The 21,962-nt window shown below is 62.5% G+C and overlaps 1 protein-coding gene and 1 pseudogene across 3 annotated transcripts in view; both read left to right on the forward strand.

Annotated features, from left to right (window-relative positions):
• Positions 1-21,197, forward strand: part of ARHGAP17 (Rho GTPase activating protein 17) — a 50,678-nt gene extending 29,481 nt beyond the window's left edge. Inside the window, exons 10-21 of one of the 3 annotated variants that reach the window (XM_036225649.1) lie at positions 177-304; positions 1,225-1,336; positions 1,824-1,905; positions 3,556-3,636; positions 5,497-5,610; positions 6,913-7,004; positions 7,983-8,139; positions 9,655-9,888; positions 12,288-12,451; positions 14,583-15,062; positions 17,123-17,171; positions 20,449-20,586. In XM_036225649.1, coding sequence (XP_036081542.1) covers positions 177-304; positions 1,225-1,336; positions 1,824-1,905; positions 3,556-3,636; positions 5,497-5,610; positions 6,913-7,004; positions 7,983-8,139; positions 9,655-9,888; positions 12,288-12,451; positions 14,583-15,062; positions 17,123-17,130 — 1,652 coding nt within the window. In that variant the 3' untranslated portion in view covers positions 17,131-17,171; positions 20,449-20,586. Of the gene's footprint in view, positions 1-176; positions 305-1,224; positions 1,337-1,823; positions 1,906-3,555; positions 3,637-5,496; positions 5,611-6,912; positions 7,005-7,982; positions 8,140-9,654; positions 9,889-12,287; positions 12,452-14,582; positions 15,063-17,122; positions 17,172-20,448 lie in introns of all 3 variants that reach the window. The other 2 variants (XM_036225648.1, XM_036225650.1) reach the window with 2 other exon arrangements.
• LOC118607587 lies at positions 4,003-4,118 on the forward strand (annotated as a pseudogene).
• Positions 21,198-21,962: the final 765 nt, after the last annotated feature.

Raw genomic sequence — 21,962 nt, forward strand, 5'->3', positions numbered from 1 at the left:
ACTGAAGGGCTCTGTGTCTCTGGGGTGGGCGGCGTCCCTGCCGCCCCCCGTCATCTTCGGCGGGAACGGGGTCCCCAGCGCCCTGGGCCCCCGCGGCCCGCCCGGGGCGCAGCGCCACGCTGCGCGGCAGGCGTCGGGGGCGGGGGCGCCGGGCTCAACGCGCCGTCCCGCCGCAGACAGGTGGGCGGAGAAGCCGGCCTTCGGGACGCCGCTGGAGGAGCACCTGAAGCGCAGCGGCCGCGAGATCGCGCTGCCGCTCGAAGCCTGCGTGATGCTGCTGCTGGAGACGGGCATGCGGGAGGAGGTGAGGCCGCGCCGCCTTCCCCTCCCGCGTTCCCCACGGGGCGTGCCCGCGACGCCCAGCCGGAGCGCCCCTGGGCTGCCGTTTGCCCGAGGCCTGCTAGGCTGGGGGTGGGGGCTTTTCATTACCTCAATTCTGATACCACGGGACCCGGGCTCCCCTGTGTAGCTAGGGGCTCGGGCCGGGCCACCGTGGAGGAGCAAGGCCTTGTTCTCCAGAAGGCTTTGCGTCGCGGGTGGCGTTCACACAGCACCCGTGAACCGAGCCACCCACGCCCTAGTCAGCGCCAGACCCAGAAGCACCCCAGGCGCCCTGCTCCTCAGCACCCCGTCCCACAGGGACACTCCCCCACCTTCCCGTAGCCCAGACCTGTGCTCTCCTCAGGGGACAGTTGGTGAGGTCCGGGGACATTTTTGATCGTCACAGCTTGGGGGAAGTGAGCGCTGCTTCGGTGGCCCAGACCGTTGCGGCCGGGGACTGGTGACATTGCACAGCACCCCGGTGCAGAGGGACCTGGCCCTGCCCCCGCTGGCCAGGCCACCAGCCCCGCGCTCCCAACGTCTCGGGCAGTGGCCGCGACTAGCACTCGACTCGAGCAACTTCTCTGGTGCTGTCCACGGTTTAGCATTTTTCCTAAACATGGCAGACCTGTAGCAGTCGCCCCGCGGAGTGTGAAGCGGTGGTTTTGAGTAGATTTCTATCAGGCGTGGGTGTCTTCGTGGGGCAAGAGCTGGCTTGGCTCTGCCTGTCCCTCTGCCCGTCCCTCTGCCCTGGCGCATGCAGGGTCCTCGTCGCCCCCCCCCCCCCGCCAGGCGGGCCGTGCGACCGCCCACAGCTGGGGTCGGGGCCCGTCGGCCCTCACCGGGCTCAGGGTCAGGCCCACGACTTGAACCTGGCGCCCCCGACTTCTCGTTGCCCCTCAGGGCCTCTTCCGAATCGGGGCCGGGGCCTCCAAGCTGAAGAAGCTCAAAGCTGCACTGGACTGTTCTACGTCTCACCTGGACGAGTTCTACTCAGACCCCCATGCCGTGGCAGGTGAGCTCCTCAGGTGGGCATCCGGGGGCGGGTGTGACCCGCCCGACAGGTCGCCAGTTACGAGTCCAGTGCCGACCTCGGTCTCTTTGAGACGGTCTCCTTACGGGCTGAAGTGACAGGAGGAAGCGTGCGTGCCTGTGTGTCGGTGACTTTGTTTGTTTGCCTGACCGTTAGGTGAAGGTGCAGGTAGCGTATGACCCAGGTGTTTGGAGACCCGCTCGTGTCCGCTGCCCCCTCACGTCTGATGCCTGGGGAAGGTCACATCTGTCAAGAAGACGCCCGGGATGGGTTTTGTTTTCTGTTGCTCTCGGTGCATTTGCAAGGGCCGGGGTTGCCCGGGGGCGTTTGATTCTCTGAGCGTGGCTGACGAGTAGCGACCTCTTCTGCGCAGTTGGGATGTCGTAACTGAGGTCATTTCAGTTTGCAGAATCACACGTGTCCTGATGTTCACCCCTGCCCTGTTCATACTCAGTGTTCACGATTTCAGGTGCTCTGAAGTCCTACTTACGGGAGCTGCCCGAACCCCTGATGACCTTCCATTTGTACGAGGAATGGACCCAAGTCGCGAGGTGAATTTAAAGAACACTGAGTTTTAAAATACAAAGGAAACAACATAACTTATGCACGTTGCAAGTCCTTTATTCCTGGGGATCGTAACATGACATTAGCATGGTGGCTGAGTAGCCCGGCCGTAGTCTCAGGCTGAGGGTGGAAATACTGAGCGTTATAATTGTTAGGTAGGAAAGTCGCCACTCACGCTCCGCCTAAGCGCATGTCACTTATGGGAATGAGGACAGGTCCCAGCACCTGCTCAGTGGACTGGCTAATCGAAAACCCCTGTGTCTTGGAAGCCCTGTCCCCGGGGACAGGTGTCGGGCTGGCCGGTGGTGACATGCCTGCTCATCTCACGGGGGCGCCACCGTGTAAGGGTGCCGTGGGCATGAGGGGTGCCGCGGTCCGCGTGCTGAGCGCCATCTGTGCACCCCACCCTGGGGTCGCAGTCAGCGGCCCAGCCGCCATGCTCTGGGACTCTCGTCCCTCACCTGCCCAGCTCCGTCTGTCTGGGTGGCCGGCGGTGGGCCCTGCAGCCTTGTTCAGCAAGTCCCAGAGGTGGCCCCTTCCTGCAGGTGCCCAACTCCCCTCCCCCACCCCTCAAGAGAACCGACCTCTGTCCCCAACCTTAGACACTGTCACTGGTGGTTCCCGTAGAAGTGAGCCACTTGCTCTGGTCAGTTGGTCACCCTGTCATTTTGGGCATTTGCTGTCGCTGTGCAGAGGACTTGAGAGGTGGAGCCCATTCTAGGCTGGTGGTCCCTGGAGCCCGGGCCAGCCTGCTGACAATACCCGTGCCTAGGGCCCGAGCGGCGGAGTGGCAGTCAGTGTCGGGTACGGGACGGTTCTGGGTGTGTTTTACCGAGGAGCCTCCCTACCCCTCCACCTGACGCTCTCTGCTCCGAGACCCCCAGACTCGTCCCCATGAGGCAAGCAGCTTGTAGAAGCAGGCATGTGTCTTCTGGTGTACTGATTCTGAGCTCGAGTGTTATCAGCTTTGGCCATGGTGCCATCCCAGTGCCACGGCGACGGGCCTGTGGAGCGGGATCACGTTCAGCCCTGTCTGTCCCGCTCCAGACTGGTTCTGGGCGGAGGCTGTCTGTGCAGGCGGTGTCTCGGGCGCTCTCCCACCGGTGGGCAGGGTGGGCTCTGCTCTGCGGGCGGTGGCCCGGCCCCCCCGTGGCCGAGAGTGTGCTCCCCAGGGCTGTGTGGCCGCAGCACCTCAGAACTGCTTCATGGCAGGATCAGCCTCTCGCCTAGGGCCTTTGGCTGTGTCCAGAGGCAGAGACGGGGCCCGGGAGCTGGACTCGGCCTGCTCACCCAGTGCTGTGCAGCACGTGGGACGAGGGATCGTGGGACATGGACACGCGGGAGTCTAGGTAGAATCTTGTCTCCAGTGCCAGGCGGTGGTCCAGGCGGCTCCACGTGGCCTCTGGAGCCTCATGGTCACCGGTTTTTACGTCAGGAGGCCGAGTCTCAGCGTGGTCAGCTAACTGCTCAGTTATTTGTTGGTCCTCGGCTCCAGGTCTGTTTATTTCCCAAACCTGTGCTGTTTCCCGGCCGTGCTTGCTCTGAGCAGAGGCATCTCTGCTGGAGCAGCTCGTGAGCACAGCCATCGCTGGCATGTGTTTGACTTCGGCGTTATAAATAAAACCCTTTTTTCTCAGTGTGCAGGATCAAGATAAAAAACTTCAAGATTTATGGAGAACGTGTCAGAAGTTGCCACAGCCAAATTTCGTTAACTTTCGGTACGTATGGTCGACGTGCACATGGGTTTCTCCCCAGCAGAGGCCACGTAATTCACGCAGCCGCACACGTGGAAGTGCTGTGGGCCGGGGTCGCCTGGCGTTTCCGGGCACAGCCCGTGGTGCATGTGGCACTGCTGCCGAGGACTGTGGCGTGCGGGCACTGTAGGCCAGTGCCTGGCCTCTCACCACGGTCGCCGCTGGGAAAAACGCTTGTGAAAAGTTGGGTTCACCGTACGTGGAGTTCATCTAAACAGTCCAGTGTGTAAAAGGTAAAAATTAATCGTTAGTTGTATTTTCGTAGTGTTTTTCATATGTAGTAAGAGATCATAAATTGTCCTACTGAGATTTTAAGAAATGGAGATTATAGTCCATGGCCATGCCACCCTGAACACGCCTGATCCTGTCTGATCTCGGAAGCTAAGCAGGGTCGGGCCTGGTTAGTCCTTGGATAGACCACCTAGGAAGACCAGGTGCTATAGGTGTCAAAAATAAAAACAATAAAAGAGATCGTAAGCTGAAGAGGTCCTTACAATCTGCGAGGTCAACCAAGGATTGCCTCACCTAAAAAAAAATAAGAGAAAGAAAGGAGGGAAGGGAGGGCAGGAAAGGAGGGAAGGAGGGCGGGAGAGAGGAAGGAAGGAAGGAAATGGAGATTATGTATTACTATGGAATAACTGTGTTTCTAAGAACATTCACCACAGACTAAGTTTCTGGAATTTAATCTCTATTTCCCCTTCGGCTTAAAATATAAATTCGAAGCAGCACAGAGAAAGGGGAAAGTCTGTGTCTGTTGGTGATAAAGCCATTTAAAATCAAAGAAAGTTTTGTAAGAGGGCTTGGTCTGCGTGGCGAGCACTCTCTTGGTGACACGCCGTTCTGTGACCAGTCCTTTACATTCGGTTTGGGCTCCGTCACTGAGCTCAGTGACAGATTCCCTCTGACACCGGGAGTGCTGGCCTTCCGTGGCCACTGTGCTCGTAAGTTCCCTCACCGCATCTGTTTGGTGTCCGACGGTGGGAGCTGAATCTGGGTGTCGGTGCTTTGGGACTTGGCTTTGTATTTTATTTTACTTGTTTCAATTTCTGTGAATCGTTTTTGCATAGGGGGTACATTTCCATGCTCTCTCCTGTCCGTGTCCCAGCCACCTGTTCCCCCCGAGGCATGGCCGGTGGCTTTGGTGCCTCGTGTAGCCCCAGCAAGAGCTGGCGCCCATGTGAGCAGCACGTGCAGACACACGTGCACGCGTCTCTCTCACACACCCCCATTTCCCCAAAAGCTCGCGGTCGCCTGTATCGTGGGCGTCCTCCTCCTCCTGGCCTTTTTTGCGTAATCTCCACCTTGGGGGTTTTCCCACGTCGGTGCATAGTAGTGTTTATGGCTGCTCAGCACTGCACTGTGTGACCGTATTGTAATTTGTTTAATTAGCCCCCTGCTGATCGATACTTGGGTTGTTCTTAATTTTTTGATTTACAGTGCAAGAGAGTACATTTATATAATGAATTGGACATTTTTATAATTATAAGGCATTTTTAAATGCAATTTACTTTAAGCACTCATGTCTTTAGCCACGTTTGTACGTACTTCTGTTTGTATGTACTTGTTTGATTATGTTTATGTATGTTGACCCTACCGTTAGTCACATTGTAAATTATTCTGGGGAAAAACAGATAGAGCTTCAAGGAGAAAGGGATTCGAAGCACACAGCCCATGGAGGCCGGGTCACTTGAGGTTCACGTCTGAGCGGTTTCCTCCTCTGAGCGCTAAGCTCTGTTCCTGAGCATTGGCGACGTGCTCTGCCTGAGCCGACAGGGAGATGTTGTCCTGGCGTCTCAGAGTGGGTGGCCACCCTCTCGTCCTCAGGTACCTCATCAAGTTCCTTGCTAAACTCGCACAGACCAGTGACGCCAACAAGATGACGCCCAGTAACATCGCCATCGTCCTGGGCCCCAACCTGCTGTGGGCCAGAAATGAAGGGTAGGTGGTCATCCCCGATCCGTGCCGCTGGTCCCAGCTTTCTACCCGACGGGGAGCGGAACACGGCTGGTGGTGCACACCCTGTTGCGGGGCGCACGTGGGCCGATGTGAGGCCGACCTTCCCAGTGAGCCAATGTCCCTGGGCCAGGCCGTGAGCAGGATCCTGTCTAGTAGACGTGGGGGACACTGTCCTCAAAGTCACAGGCCCTGCCCTGGGCAGTGGGTAGGTGAATGGCGGTGGCAGCCCAACGCCCGTGGGGTGGCTCCCACCGAACTGACAGGCGGAGCTTGTCCTCCAAGCTGGAATTTGGAAGGAGCTAGAACTTTGCGCCTGGCTAGAAACAGGGGTGAAGCTTTTCTTCCCAGTGGGAAATATATTTGAGGCATCCGCCCTGGGACCCAGCCGCTAGGCAGTGTAGTGGCCTCACTTCTAAGATAAAGCCACATGCCGTGACGTTGTCACCTCACGGCCGCCATGCGGCACAGACTGAGCCAGGGACCGTGAGGAGCCCGGCAGGAGGCGTGGCAGCACCCAGTGGGGTGCCCGGCCCTCGCGCACCTACTGTCCTTGCGGGCTGACCTCGAACCGGGTGCGAGACCGACGGCAGGTGCTGGTCCTCACCTGTCTTCCTCTCCGGTTCCCCGGCGTCCAGACGCTCCGCTTCAGAGCGGGCATCTTGGGACCAGTCCATCCGAGGGGCAGTCTTAGTGACGCGCGTCAGGGCGGGGGGCTCAGGTTCCGGTGCGGCGTCTCCACTTCTGGCGCGAGGGGCTCAGCTTCCATTGCGGCGTCTCCACTTCTGGCGCGAGGGGCTCAACTTCCGGCGCGGTGGTCTCTGCTTCCGGCGCGATGAGCTCAGCTTCCGGCGTGGTGCCTCCACTTCCGGCGCGGGGTCGCCGCTTTCGGCGCGAGGGGGCTCAGCTTCCGGCGCGGGGTCTCTGCTTCCGGCGCGAGGGGCTCAGCTTCCGGCGCGGGGAGCATCATGGGTAGCACTGCATCGCAGTAGCGCTAGGTCTCAGAGCCGACGCCGCGGGGCCCATCCTGGCGGGAAACATTAGCCTGTCCCGAGCCTGTGTGACACCTGCACGCCTCAGCCGCCGTTCACGCGCTGTCACATTCTGGGGTCACCACAGTGCCACCGAGGGGTGGCGGCCAGCCCAGCGATCCCCACATCCGTAGGCGGGGGCCCAGTGCATTTAACTTTAGCGTTTGCGTTTAAACATTTCACGCTGTGAAAACGGTAGCCGCGCCCCGGCTTGGCCTGCAGGGCGGCCCGTGACCGCCGCCGGCCTCCTTTGCAGGACACTGGCCGAGATGGCGGCCGCCACCTCCGTGCACGTGGTCGCTGTCATTGAGCCCATCATCCAGCACGCGGACTGGTTCTTCCCCGGAGGTGAGTACTCCCGGGGGCAGCTCGGTGGTAGCGAGGCGGCACAGGACATCCCCCGAGACCCCCCATGGCCGCGTAGCTGACGTCACTGTCCACGCTTCCTCCTGGGCCGTTCTGCACGTGGTTTATTCCACTGATTACCCGAGGAGCACGGGCCACCAGAGACGCAGCCCCACAGACACCGTGTCGCAAAGCGACTTAGGAAGATGGTGGCAGACGGCGATCCGGCAGGCTTAGGTGGGGGGAGGGCCCGGGCTGCTTTGGAGGGAGGCTACCGGGCCAGCAGGCGTCCCCCCGACGAGGCCTCCCGTTGCCCCAGTGGGTGGTCGCAGGGTGCAGAGGGGCTGGGCGGCAGGGTCATCGGCTGCAGCGCGGAACCAGGGCTTGTCCTCAGACAGTGGATTTTCACACAGCACCCTTCACGGCCTCGGCTCCCTCGGGGGCCCCGCGCCCTGGTGGGGTTCCAGTTGGGCAGGAGCCGGGGGTCCAGGACCCCTGCTTGGCCAGCGCGCCCTGGGGTGCAGGTGCCGCAGGGCAGGGCCTCGCTCTCCTTTCCTTCAGGCTCCCTGCCACGGAGCCACCCCACACCCTGGGCGGCCAGCCCGAGGCACCTCCCAGTCGGCGTCGCCTGTCATTCCTGTTTCACATCAAACCATAACTGTCTCGGTGCCTCACTTTACGGTTTAAATAAGTAATCTATGTTTTGTTCTTTTTCGCATTCCATGTTTTGTTTTGGTTTTTTTTGTTTGTTTTATTCCCCCACAATCGAGACGACACGGGCTGCATGATTTATGTTCTAAAGTGCCCTCCTGCTCGTCTCTCCGATCGTTCCTCCCCTGGTTGCTCAAGACGGAGGCGGCATCTGGGGCTTCCACCCCCGGACTTGGAGGGCCGCAGCCCGAAACACGGGGCTGCGGTTCCGGTGGCCGCTGCAGGCTCTCGGCCCTGCACCGTCTCACGTTCACCTGTCTCTCCTTACAGAGGTGGAATTTAACGTGTCAGAAGCGTTCGCACCTCTTGCCACCCCAAATTCCAATCACTCGACCAACACTGGAAACGAGTCTGACTCGGGGACCCTGGAGAGGAAGCGGCCAGCCAGCATGGCGGTGATGGAAGGCGACTTGGCGAAGAAAGAGAGGTGCGTTTGGAGCCGACTGTTCTCACGCCGGCCTCACTAAGCCCCGGGTACCTGGCCCAGCCTCGAGGGGCTTGTCACGTGGGGGCGGTGTCCTAGGACCACGACTGTGAGTCCAGGTGGCTTCAGGGTTGTGCTTTGGTCTGCTGCGGACATCGATCTAACTGCCACGCGGGCACGTGCTTGTCACTTAGCGTTTGCACTGCCGCACACGACTCCATGGGCACTCACGCACCCACACACACGTCACACACACTAAATGTGGTCAACAGGGGAAAGAAAAAATGTATGTGTTGTGGGCACGTGTCCAGGAGGGAACGTGAGAACGGCCACCTCTCGTGGTGACGTGTGCGAATGGTGTTTAAAGACACGTTTTTGGCGTGACTCAGCCCCCGGGTCCGAGGTCTAGCCAGAGAAGCAGGTTTGCCGGTTCTCGTGGAGACGGTGGCTTTGTTGGCCTAGCGAGGGACAGTGTGTCTCCTTCATGTGAGGCTCCACGGGGACCTGTGGGCTTCTCGGAGGTGGTCGCAGCTGCTCGCGACTTGCCATCAGACGCCCCCGCCTGAGCATGTGGCGATGCCACCGCGCCCCAGCGGTGGGACGTGGCTCCCCGCGTCCCTGCTGGCCCTGGGAGTTGCTGGCACCGCAGGCTCCACAGTCGCCTGGTCTCAGAGCGAGGTTTGTTTTTGCTTTTTTTTTTAACCCATCGTAAAGGAAAATCTGTTCTGTTTCTCTAAAGCCCACCTTTATGAGGGACAGGGCTTTTCCCTGCACACGTCTGTCCCACGTCTGTCCCCCTTCCTGCTGAGCACAGCAGACTCGGCCTCCATACCCGCGAAGTGGCAGAGTGCAGTGTTAGGGTCTCGGGAGCCCACGAACAGCTCCGTCTGCCTGGGGCCCCTCACGCCAGCCCACCCGGGAGCTCGCGCTCGGGGGGTCACGAGTTGTTTAGCTTTGAACTGAAGAGGAAGTTCTGTAGTCTGCATACCAGTGGGCTTACGCGGAGAGCGAGTCTTCCTCTGGCCCGCTCTCCGGCCACCATCTGTCTCCCGGAGCGGCTGGTCCCAGTCCTGCACTAGCCGACCCGGTCTCTGCAGGCGCACCTCAGCATCTGTGCGTCTGAGCTTAGGAGGCAGCGGGGGCACACCGCCCCCTGCCCCCGGTGGGACTTCTGCACTTGGCTGTCCCCTTTGGCCCCACACACTCCGGTCTGAGATGGTGGGCTCACGGCACCATACTTAGTGACACGGACCTGAACACACCAGTGTGGCATCTCCCACGAGGAGGCCCGGGTGCCTTCGGCTGCTCACACCTGGCCCGGTCATTTCTGGGCTCTTGGGCTCTCTGGCTCTCGGGGTCGCCTTGGTGACAGCGATGCCCATTCGCCTGGTCCTCGTGCTTCACTGCATGCTGGGCGCTTGGGGGCTGTCTGCATGTGGGCATCGGCATGCGGGCACCAGTGGGCTCTGAGTCAGGAGGTGGCTCGCGCGGCATGCTGACTGTCTCTTCTCTCTGTAGCTTTGGTGTGAAGCTTACGGACTTCCAGGCCTACCGGCGGGGTGGCGCCCTAAACAGGAAGCACATGTCGCCTGCTTCCCAGCCGCCACTCCCGCCCGCAGATGGCGGCACCTCGGCTCTGGCCGGCCCAGAGCCCCCTCCCCAGAGCCCTAAGGCTGAGAGCAACCCAGGGGGCGGGGCTGTCCTGTCGTCTGCGGGCACGCTGGAGCAGGGCCCAAGCCTGGGCGACAGCAGGTAAGGACGCTGGCTTCTGCCAGCAGAGGGTACGGGGCGCCCCAGCCTTCCTGCGGGGCCGGCCTGAGGGCCCAGCGTCCCTGCCCCAAAAGACACACCGGTGTGCAGTGAACCACGTTTGCCATCACCCTCTGGTGGGCTGAGGACGGGGGAGGACTGCAGATTGCTCGCTTCCTTTTCTGGTTTCTGAAGGACACACGTCCGTTTGCATTCTTTACCCTGCTGCGCTGTGCCGGAAGCCGGAAGCCAGAAGGTGTCTAGCCGTGCGTGAGCCTCGTCTCCCTGTGTGACGCGTGTGCAGTGTGCCCGTGCTGTGCGCTGTTGCTGTCGCGTTGCCACCTAGCAAACGTTCGAATGTGGCGAGTTAGTTGGGTTATGGTGTGCCTGGCGTTCATTCATTCGCCCACCCGCCCACCCATCCAGCTTCCCGTCCTCCCACCCACCCACCCACCTACTCATGCATCCGTCCATCCACTTGCAAACTCATCCATCCATCCACCTGCGAACTCATCCATCCACCTACCAACCCACCCATCCATCCTACCAGTCCACCTTTCCATCCTCCCATCCACCCACTCACCCACGCACCCCTCCGTCCAGTCAGATTTACTGAGTAACTGAGTGCTGAGCAGTAGGTACCGGATGCGGCACTGGGCGCGTTGGTGACTAAGGCCCCCCACCCCCGGCCCCCTAGCTTTCAGCCTCATAGGGAGTCAATACAAGGGTACAAGGTTCAGAACGAGAGATTTTCTTAAGAGGCTGCTCCGTTGCTTACCTTTTCGATTAGCCGCCTGGAGCGGGCTAGGAGTGGCAACTCCAAGGAAGAGCGCCTTGGAACCTGAGGGTGTGATCTCGTTTGTCTGGTGTCATTCTCCGCCCTGGCCCAGGCAGCAGAGCCCCCGAGGCCGCTCGAGGTGGCGACCGACCGGGGTGGTGCCGACGGAGCCGCAGGGGGACGCGCCTCTCGGTGCGCCAGCCCTGTCGTCCGCGCGGCTCCGGCCGCCCGTAAAGCACCAAGTGATCACCGAAGGGGAGAGCTAAGTGCGTGAGGCAAGGACGGCCTGCTTGTCCACAGCGCGCCCTGCGCACGGAGAGGAACGGGCCTCGGAGGGGCTGTCTTTACCTTCTTGAGGGGTGGTGGGGGGAGACGGGGTGCCTCGTGGCACGCGGAGCACGCGGTAGGAATCTCTGAAAGCCTCAGAGCCGAGCTCCCAGAGCTTCGTGCGTTCCTGAATCCCCTTTTTCTTACGTAACGGGGAAGTGCGCTTCTTGGTTAAAAATGACGGAGGCCGCAGACTTCCCAGAGCTGCTGTCTTCGTCGTCGTCTTTCCTTTTCTTGCGGTTTTCTCCTGGGGCTTTCTGGGCTCACCGTGAGCCCCGCGCCAGCTTGCCCGTGACCGCCGCTCCTCTCACATGCGTTTGCTTTGGATTTTTCACGCTTCGGAAGAAGCGTGTTGGCGAGCTCACGTGCTCACTTAGCTGTAGCATCCCACTGGTTTAACCGGGGCTAAGTATGTCACTTACGATAAAAACAGGTCTTCACTGCAGACAGACAAATGGAACGTCGTCATCCGTCCGCCCCTTGGCCCTTACAGTCTGTGGAGGCTTCTGTGTAGTTTCAGGAACGGTGTTTGCCCCTTGGTGACCTTGAGGAACGGTAGCTGTCGGGTCCCCTGTGAGGAGCAGCTCTGGGCCGGGAGGCAGAAAACCTGGGTGGCGACCGCTCCCTGCCGCCGGCCAGCTCAGGACTTCGGTCGGCCCTGAAGTGTCTCGGTTTCTCTTCTCAAGCCCACGTCACTGACAGTGGCCGAGCACGGAATGGTTTCGAGAATCGGTGTTTTGCTGTGGCTTTTGTTTTTACTTCACGCGTGTGCCAAAAGCGTGTTATCGTGAAGACCAAAAGCTGCTCTGGGCTTTTAACGTTGTGAATTGAGGCACAAGCGCCGTGGAACTTGAGGATTCCTGCTGGTCGCTGTGGAACGTCTCTCGTGGTGTTTGAGCGAGAGCCGTTGGGAGACTGATGCAGTGAGTCTCGTGCGTCGGCGGTCCCCGGCCTTTGTGGCACCAGGGACCGGGGCTCCTGCAGCATCTAGAGCCCGACGACCTGAGGCGAGGCCGAGGCGCGGTGCTGGGAGAGGCGGCAAACACTCTCCGCTCGCTCATCCGGCCCTCACCTCCTGCTGCGCGGCCCGGTTCCTGACCGGCCAGGCAGGACCGGGACCGGCCCACAGCCCGGGGTAGGGGACCCTGTCGTATGTGCGACGTGTAGCCTGGTGTGAACTGTTTAAAGTTTCAGGGCATCTCCTCGCCTGAGCGGGTGAGAATGCGGCACGTGTCCCGGTGTGCCCGGGCCTTCGGCTGGCACGCCGGCGCTCTGACGCGGCCCCTCCCCCTTCCAGCCCCCCCAAACCCAAGGACCCTGCAGCCGCACCCACGACCAGCAGGAACGGCGGTCCGGCGGCCGGTGGCCCAAACCAGGCGCAGCCACCCGCCAGCTCCCACCAGCTGACCGCCAGCCCGGCTCACAGCTCTGCGGGGTCCAGCCCTCACACCCTGCGCCGAGGTGAGTGACGCCGGGGGCGCGGGGCGCGGGGCCGTCGCCAGGCCTCCTGTGGGCTGCCCCCGTGTCGCAAAGCGGCAGGCGGAAAAACGAGCCCTCGGCGAGAGGGACGGGTGAGGCCGGGGCAGTGCCGGAGACCCGAAACGCGTCCCCTGAAAACCGCGTTTCAGCCGCGGAGCCTGACACACCACGTCACCGCTCCGGCAGCGGCCCCCGTTTTCAGAGACTCGGGGTTTCCAGCCCTTGCTCTGTCCTGGGATGGCCACGGCCTCCGCCCTGGCCGGGCTCTGGGCTCCGGGCGCTGCTTTGCCCTCTGGCCCGGGACCGGCTTTCTAGGCTCTGAATGGCATGTGGTCCGGGCCGTCCCCATCCTACCCCCGCGGCCTCCGCCCAGGGCCGGGCCAGGGACCGGCTCAGGGCACGGCAGACAATGTGAGCCTGTGGCTGGAACTCGCAGTGGCTTCCGTGAGGACCGCGCCCCCCACGGCCTCCTGGCCTGGCCCCTGCCGCGCTCCCCCTCCCCACGAGTCCGTCTGGTCTCTGTCCGGGGGTCACCCCCCCCCCCCGCCCTCCGGAGCTCCCACACTCAGCGTCTCCTCCCCCACCACTTTCTGGTCTGCTTCTTCACGCCGCGTTTTCTTTTCTCTTTTCTTTTCTTGTGGAGATTACGCCTTCTCTACCTGGATCCCGGGTATAACCCTGCTCACAGATTGGCTCTCCTCCACAGCCACCTTACGAGTCTTTCCTGCATCCTGCTTCCTGCTTCCTGCAATCCCCGGCCTCAGGCTGCCTCGCAGGGTGGGTTCGATCCTTTCCGCCCCTCCCCCGGCCTCCGGGCCCCTCCCGGGCAGTCTGAGGCCATGCCACGCTGCTCACACTCAGCTGTCGGGAGCGGTCTTGCCCGGGTGCTTTACAGCCGAGGTTGCTTGGAAGGGAGGGGGAGCATGACGTTTTGTTTCTGAGTCGCGTCTGGTAGGCAGAGTCCAGCTCGCATTCCAGAGTCCTGCCTCCTTTGCTGGTTGGCGGTTCCCGTGGGGAGCGGGCCTCCGAGTTTCAGGGTCAAAAGTTCTAGGCCCGCGGGGCCGGGCGGGCCTTGTGCCTGTGCGTTCCGGAGCCAGGCGCTGCCGGAACGGGGAAGAGGAAGGAGTCCACAGAGTCCTCAGGGCCTGGGCGTGACTGGCCCGCCACTGACTAGCGGACCGTGCCAGCCCTTGGCCTCTCAGGGCCCGGCTTGCGGGGAGCTTGCGAGCCGTCTGTGAGATCTCGGCATGGGGCCCGCTCTGGTGCTGGCGCTCCCCCGGGACCGCTGGTGCAGCCTCTGCAGAATTTGAGAAATGCCGGAGTCGCTCTTCCCGGGCCCACGGTTCCCATCCTGCCCTCCGTGGGGCCAAGTCCCCGCCCCTCAGCGGTGCTGAGCTCAGCTGGTCCAGGGAAGGGAGCAGTGTCCTCGAGGGGCCCTTAGGTGATTCTAAGGCCATCATCCAGGTTTATTTGCACTTGTATCTAGAATGTGCCTTGTAGCTCATATGATTCTGAAATTAGTGGAATCTGTTATTAACATAAAATACGCGGCCCTCTGGGGGCGGGCTTAGGGCCAGGGACCACGGGCACACCCGCCGCGCCGGGGCCAGCCCCGAGCAGCCCCCGCGGGCCCGGTCCGCTGTTCCTGTTGAGCTTTGCGACGACGGGTCTGTAAAGGCCCCACGTGCTTGTCTGTTCCCAGAACCAGCTTATTCGGTAGTGTTAGGTGACGGGGACACCGCAGGGGCACTGCCAGCCTCCCTGCCTGTCACCCTTCCCGCGCCCCGGGCTGCTCTGTCGCAGCTGGAGGCCGCCACGGCCTTGCTGGTGCCCACAGTGCCCATCGCGATGGGAGGCGCCCTGGTGGCCGCCTCCTGTCCAGGCTCACGGGGTGCCCGACATCGCTGTGTGCAGGCCCCGCGTCCCCCTGCGCTGTCGTGGCCTTGGCAGTTTGGGGAGCCCCGACAGTCGTGCTGAAGACCTTTCCTCGCTTTGCCTTTGTAGACAGGCATCCTTCTGTTGGTTAGAGCGGGCCGGGGCTGGGGAGGCGGGAGGTGGGGAGCCACCGGTCATGTTGGGCTGGGGACATGAGCGTGGCCTCCCCTTTCTGCAGCCGTGAAGAAACCTGCCCCGGCACCCCCGAAGCCAGGACACCCGCCCCCCGGCCACCCCGGGGGCCAGAGTTCGCCGGGAGCAGCGCAGAATGCCGCCGGCCCGTTGCCGCGGCCAGCTCCCGGGAGCCCCTCCCTGTCTGCCCGGCACCCAGGCCCGGCGCCCGGCCCCACGCAGCCGCCTGCACCCCGCCGGGCATCCGGCAGCCAGGCCCCGCTGCAGGCGCCCAGCCACCCGCCGCCCCAGCCTCCTGCCCACAGCCCGCCACGCACGCCAACGCCCCCCGGCACGCCGCCCCCCGGGAAGCACAGCCCCGGGCCGCCGGGAGCCCACGCCGAGGCCACCGGGACCTTGCCGCGGCCCAGGCCCGTGCCGAAGCCCAGAAACCGGCCCAACGTGCCGCCGCCGCCCCAGCCCGCAGGCACGCACCCCGGGGAGGGCGGCCTCGGCGCCGCGCCCACCGGCTCCCGCATCGTGACAGGTGAGTCACTCCCTGCCCGTGTCCCCGATGACCCCGCCGACCCCCACGCAGCTGCATCTCGCCCGCACTCAGGGCGACCCCGCCGGGCGGACGGGGACCCACGGCCCCAGCGGGAAACACGCTGCCTAATGAACCCCTCGTGGAAACGCTCGCCTTCCTTCTGAGAGCGGAAACGCCCAGAGCGAGCGGAGCTCCGGGGCGACCCGTCACGCCCTGCCGCGTGCGGCTGGCGCCTCGCAGGCGGGCACGGAGGCTCGGGGCTCTCCCCGGCTCCGCGGAGGCCCGCTCGGGGGTGGCGACAGGGTCTGAGGGCGCCACCTCAGGGACACGTGTTACGAGCCACCGAGCACGTGGCCGTCGTCTTCCATCGTGTTGGAACTTCCCTCCGACATGCTTTAATTTACTGTTTGAGGGTGGGAGGAATGGATTTTTCTCGGAGGAGCTATTTTTAGAGAAGCAGAAGTCTGTGGCTGGGCTCCCCACCCTTACCGGGGGACTTCTCCCCTGAGAGTGGGCTGGGCACCCCTTGGGACCCCATAGTGAGGGGTGAAGCAACTGCTCTACCTTTTGATAACTTTTTTCCTAGGAAAGTTGTGGGTAATTTGCATATGCCGTAAGTTAACTTTTCACTGTTGTTTTTAGAAAAATTTACCTTGATTTGTTTTTGTTTGTTTCCCACTAGACGCCCCCCCTAGCGCCCCCGCAGCGGGGGACGTTGTCCGGCACTAAGGTCTGTAGGCCGAGCCGCCCGCGCCGCGTGCCCACGCGCTCCGCTTGGCGCGCGCTGCCCGTGTGCTTCCGAGTCCGTGCCCAGGCGCAGCCGCGTGGGCCTGCGCCCCTGCCCGCTCTGCAGCACTGGGTGGGGCTTGGGTTTTGATCACAAGCGCTCTGAGCCGCAGCGCCCCTAGTTCGAGAGGTCGAGGTCGGTGGGTTGATAGCCGCTCAGATGAGGTCCTCAGAAGCCCGTCTCCTCTGGCAAACCTCTCACAAGTGTTTGCTCTTCTCGGTGGCATTTGCCTGTCATTGATTGGCTCATCACATTCAACCAGAGGAACAGACAGCATGGAAAAGTGTCTTTTTTGTCTTGAGCTTTAACTTTTGATTTTATAAAGTTTAATTTTATACTTTAAGTGCAAGTTAACTGCATGGAGCTTCTTAATTTCTCAGAACCAAGAAAAGAAGTCTTCCCCCGGAGACCCCACACTAAACCCTCCGCAGCCTGGCCCGCTTATGTTTGCTTCTCACGCCCACGAGCTTTTTCAAGAGGCGCTGAAGGCTCACCCGCCCCCTGCCCCCAGCCCGCCTTTCGGTGGCGTCACGCCCTCGGCCGGTGTCGGGCCTTTGGGGCCAGCCCCAGGCCTCGAGTGGCTGCTCGGCCAGTGCTCCCAGCCTGGGTCTGACCGGAAGGGGAGACAGGAGCACAGCCTCTGAGACTCAGGGGCACTGGCCGCGGCGGCCCACCTCCCCGACTCCCTGGAGGTGAGCGGGGAGTCGGGCCGCCCGGCAAGGTGCGGGGCCGCCCACGGAGGGAAGCGGCTCAGCCCCGATTCAGGCTGCGCCTTCGGACTCCTCAGCGTCCATGACACATCTCGTGCCCAGACCCTTCTTCTCTTTGGATGGCAGATTGCGAACCAGAATTATCTTTTAATGCCATGGTACCTTGGGTGCGTTTACTCCAGAAGGTGATTTTGTTGATCTGCTTCAACACTAATAAACTCTGTACTATACAGTGGTCAGACAGGGAAAATTAATAGTGAGAACACTTTTCCTTAGGACGTTAGCTACATACTTACAAGTTCACACGGACGGATCCCCGAAAACAGGTGGTTCGTGTAGAGCACCTCAGTTCCGAAGCTGGCGTGGGCCGGCCCTAGGGAGGCTCGGGCTGCTGCTGCCAGCTGGGGTCAGCGGTGACCGTGGAGCACGGAGGCCTCTGCCGGCGTCTTGAGTCCCTTCCTCGTGAAAAGCCGGAGGATGTTAGCTTAAATGTCGTGCTGTCTTTAAACGGATAGGTTTTAGCAAAGAGTGTTCTAATTGAAACATTTTATCAAACGATTTAGATGTATGACCTGCCCTAAGCAGTCAGGACTGAAATTGGAGTGTGCGATGGTAAGGAACAGGCACCTGATTGGCCGAAGCGCGCTGCTGCCCTGTGATCACGTGTGCGCACTAACACTGCCGCTCACCGTCGGTGACGCCGCTGCCCGCTTCCTGCTAACCGCATGTGCCCGCGGCCCGGGCTTCGCGCGTTCACGCTCGCTGCCAGCGCGCTGAGCACTAACCGCGCGCACGGACGTGCCACAGCAGGGCTGGCCCCGGCCCCCTTTCCCCGCCCTTCCCCCTTCCTGGGCAGGCCAGGGTGCGGCAGAAAGGCCGCGCGCCGAGGGGGCCTGCCTGCGACGTGGGGACGGGACGCGCGTGAGGGTTGCCGCTGCGGGGGGCACGTTGGGTAGAGCAGGAGAAGCACCGTACGGGTCCCGGCATGCGTCCGGCGGGCCAGGGCCGCGGCAGCTCGTCGCCGCCGCCTTAGCGGGCGAGGACCGACCGGCAGAGGCGCGCGGCGGCGCCTCCCACCCTGGAGCCCGCGCGTCTGGTGCGGCGCAGCGAGTGGCGGGCTGAGGCGACGGCCTCGCCGGGGGGCCCGGGGGCCCGGGGGCCCCGAGCGCCGCCCGTGCCGGTCACCAGACACGGACGCGGGGCTGGCGCGCGGCGCCCTCCGCTTGCAGGTGAAGCCTTCGTGCGCCCGCCTCGCTGCCCTGGGCGCCAGGTGCTCTTTCCCACGTCCTAACGTGGTTTTCGTGGCTGGCTCCTCAGCGACCACGCGATGTCGCATCAGGCAGGTGCGTTCACACTCGTGGGTGGACCTTTACCTGTCTTCCCCTTGCGGGTTATTTTTACCAAGTAGCTGTCAGAGTCACGTGACAGTAAACGTCCAGTGGGACTTGAGCAGAATGTCTCCCTCGACTGAGATAACGCAAACCTGGCCCAAAGCCTGCTGTGGGCCGGCGAGCCTCTCCCAGGCCTCGAGGGCTGACGGCACCGCTTCAGACCCGGGCCCCAGGAAGACGGGCGGGCTGGGCGCTGTTGTCCCCGAACGTTTAACTTTAGGGCCGAGTTTGGCTTCCTCACCTGTCACAGTGGCTGTCAGCAGAACCGTGGGTTTTTGAGGAGTAGGTGTACGACCTAAGCACACGCTGAGAATTGTGGGGTGACAGATGAATCTGTGGGGTCACACCCTAACTCCCGGCCCACCTCCTGGGAAGAGACATGGACAGGAAAGGGTGGAGCCTGGTCACCTAGGTCCCAAGCCAGGTCCTGGTGGGCTAGTCCCATTGCCCAAGGTCATGGGCTGGTCCTGTTTCCCAAGGCTGCTGCTCAGGCCTCTTCCTGTTTCTGTTTTTGGTTTTGACTGTGACAGCCTTAGGCAGCCTAGGCTGAGGAGCTGCCCTTCTGGAAATGCACGTGATCCAAAATGATCTGTAAACTCAGCCAGGAAGTTTTAGAGGCGCTTGAAAAAACAAGGGTTTCTGCAGGAATATTTGTGAAATAGCCTTTTTCTCCTTTTGACGGAAATGAACCAGACTCGGCCCATTGTCTCCTCGCTTGCTGTCCTTCCTGTCAGGGCCCTCACCTGGGGACACAGAGTCAGGGCCCTCACCTGGGGACACAGAGTCAGGGTCCTCACCTGGGGACACAGAGTCAGGGCCCTCACCTGAGTCCAGAAGAAAGGAATTTCTGATCGTGGCTGTAACGTGTGTTCAGCATAAATAGCAGCAGAAATCCAGGAAATACAAACCCAGAAATTACTTATTTGTGATTTAAAAAAAAAAAGGTCTGTCTTCTGAAGACACCTGCGGCTGACGGGCGGTAGGCTGGCCCCTGAACGCGTGTCGGCAGGAGAGACCTAAGCAGCGGGACCCTCCCTCGCACCCTTACGCGTCGTCCTCCCGCCGGGCACGGCCGGCCCCGGTCCTTGTCTGGGGCGCTCGGGGAAGAGGGGTGGCTCTTACGTGGGTTCTCGCGCCAGCGTCGTCCCCAAGACTGGGCGTAGGAAGGATCAGAACGATGGGTGGGCTAGCTGAGGCTCCAGTCCCCCAGCCCCCCGCTTGTCCATCCAGCTGGCCAGCCCCAAAGCTCGCGAGCATCTGTTGTGAACCAGGCACCTCCCTAGAGGCTGTGAGCAGGACAGACACAGCCCTGCCTGTCAGCACGCGCTCTGCCGAGGGTAGACCTGCGACCCGCTGCGCCCTGTGCACCCGCCCGCCCCCGCCGGCCGGCCGTGCGTCCCCCGCCCACCCCCGCCGGCCGTGCGTCCCCCGCCCACCCCCGCCGGCCGTGCGTCCCCCGCCCCCCGCCCACCCCCGCTGGCCGTGCGTCCCGCGTCACTTGGTCAGTTCCATGACCACTGTGAGGCCCACATCATCGGGGGCGGCGTTCAGTGCCAGAACCCTCCTTGGCACCCCTCAGATCTAGACGTTTCTCCGAGTTGTGGGCGTGGAAGCCTTGAGGGGTGGGTCTGCTGACCCAGGGGCTGTCCCGAGGAAAGGGGTACCCCAGAAGGACACGGATCCCCACCTAGAGCACAGGGCCAGGCCCCAGCGGGAGCCCCCCAGAGTGTGCCCCGCTGGCCAGCCCCATGCAGCCCCCCACGAGGACAAAACACAGCCCTGAGCACAGTGGGGGCGCCCGGCACCCTCACCTGCCGCCCTCGTTGCCCTTGCTCTCGCCCCAGCCCTGACGTCTCTGACAACGCGCCCTCATCCCCTGCCAGGACCCACAGCTGCTGGAGGGCACCTCCCTCTGTCCTGAGGGGGCCGCGAGGGGGCCGGGGCGGCTGGCGGACAGGCCGGGGCCTCGAGAGCGCGTGTGGCCGTTTGCTGGAGGAGTCCCCAGCATGAGGGGACTGAGGTCTGCAGCAGGGTGACCCACGTCAGTGACTGGTGACCAGGGGGAGCTGTGCCCTGGGACCCTCGGCAGTGGCTGGAGAAAGCTCGGTTGTCCTCATAGGGAAGAGGGCTGGGAGCTCCTGTCGTGCAGCAAGTGGGGGGCACAGGACCCAGCACCCCGAGGTGCCGGGGCTGAGGGGAAGCGAGGCAGCCTCTCTTCCCACGGCGGGCGCCGTCCAGGGACGGGGTGGGGACGGTTTCCTTTCCCAGTAAACGCAAGTGCGTCCTCGAGGGCCAGTCCCTGAGGACAGCCCTGGGCCCATGGGATCAGCAGGGCAGGAGCCCCACCAGCTCAGACTTGACTGGACTTCTGAGGGCGGTCGGCGCCTCGGGCCGGGGACGTGTGTGCATGGCTGACCGAGACTCCCAGCTCTCCTCCCGCAGGCCCTCGGGTGGCCTCAGGCCCCGCATTGATCGCACGTATCTCTGTTTCTGCCCAGACGCTAGTTCTAAGGGGACAGAGCCGCTCCGCGGCGTCTTTCCTGAAATGCACCCAGACCCCGCAAGCAGAGACCTGCCCGGCCACCTCCTGCTGGACGCGGACAACGACACGGAGAGCACCGCCCTGTGAGGAAGCCGCCGCCCCGCCGCGCCGCTGCCCACCGGGTGGGCGGGGCGGGCGCACTCCGGTGTCTGCCGACCAGACCCCGAGCGGCCCTCGGTGGCCAGAGGGGAGGCCTGGCCACGGAGCCGCCGCCTCTCGCGGCCCCACGAGACAGAGACGGCGGAGGCTGGCGCCCGAGGCCGAATGACCTGTGTCGTGGAGAAGTTGGCTTTCTCTACCTGGGGAAGCAGTCACACCAAAAAAAGAAACAAAAAGAAAAAAAAACAGCCCCCGCAGAGAGAGGACAGGCCTCTGCGCCTTGCGCACAGGTGGCCCCGAGGGCGGCGGGGCCGAGCCGGGGTCTCCTCCCTGACAAGCCACACTCACCGGGCAAGCCGCCTGCCGCCTGCTGCCTGGAGCCTCGTCCTCGTGCGCAAGGCGGGGCTCCCGCCCCCTCACAGGTGACCGCTGGATCCGTCACCTCAGCAAACTGGATGTGCCTTGTGGGATTGCCGGATGTAGACAGAAACGTACTGTTTTTTTTGTTTTTTTTTGAACAATGTAATTGCTACTTGATACAGGCCGAACATTATTTTAGTTTCATGTTTAATTTGAATTAAATATATTCTGTGGTTTATATGAAAACGTCGTTGTTCCTGGCGGCACAGCTGTGGTAGCGTGTGCGCGTGTGCACGTGCGTGCACTCAGCCCAGTGGGATCGAGGCCGGGACATCTGCGGGTCTGACGGAAGACGCAGGACAGTATAGAGGCCAAGGTCCCAGCAGTGGCGCCAGCCACCAGGTGCCCCGTCGACCTCCCGTCCCCTGTCCCTTGTCCCCTGGGTAAGGCCTTACTCGTCGTGACAGCCTTTCTTGTCCACCTGCAGACACTCAGACTCGGGGCCCAGACTCAGCCCCACAGGGCTCGGCCTCGGTGTGGGGGTCGGGTCAGAAGCCGTGACTTCCCGCAGGAGTTCTGTTTTCCAGCCGGAGGCGGCACTCCCTTCTCAGGACCGAGGTACCGGGAAAGCAGCGTTGGGGGGCGAGGGGGCGCGGAGCAAAGCGAGCTCGGCAGACGGGGCGGCTCTTCCCACGGGCGCCCCTCACACAGCCAAGGCCGTGGTCCAGCCTCGGGAGCGGAGGGGGACCGGCCCCCCGTGTGGCTGCCTTGAGCCGTCCCACTGATAGAGTCGCTTGCTGGGCACAAGTGATCTGTGCCTCGCTCAGCAGACCCTGCACGTGCCCGCACGGTGGGTTAACCTGGAGAGTGTAATCCCGTTTTCCTCTTCAAGTTCCCTGGCCCCAAAATGCTCCCGGCCTTGTTAACTGCGTTTAAAATACGCACCTCTACCCCGTTTTCCCCATACCGTAAACTCGTGTTTGTTCGGGCTCAGCCTTTCCCCCCTCCGCC

This window comes from Rousettus aegyptiacus, unplaced genomic scaffold (assembly GCF_014176215.1).
Source record: "Rousettus aegyptiacus isolate mRouAeg1 unplaced genomic scaffold, mRouAeg1.p scaffold_m13_p_8, whole genome shotgun sequence".
Lineage (NCBI taxonomy): Eukaryota > Metazoa > Chordata > Mammalia > Chiroptera > Pteropodidae > Rousettus > Rousettus aegyptiacus.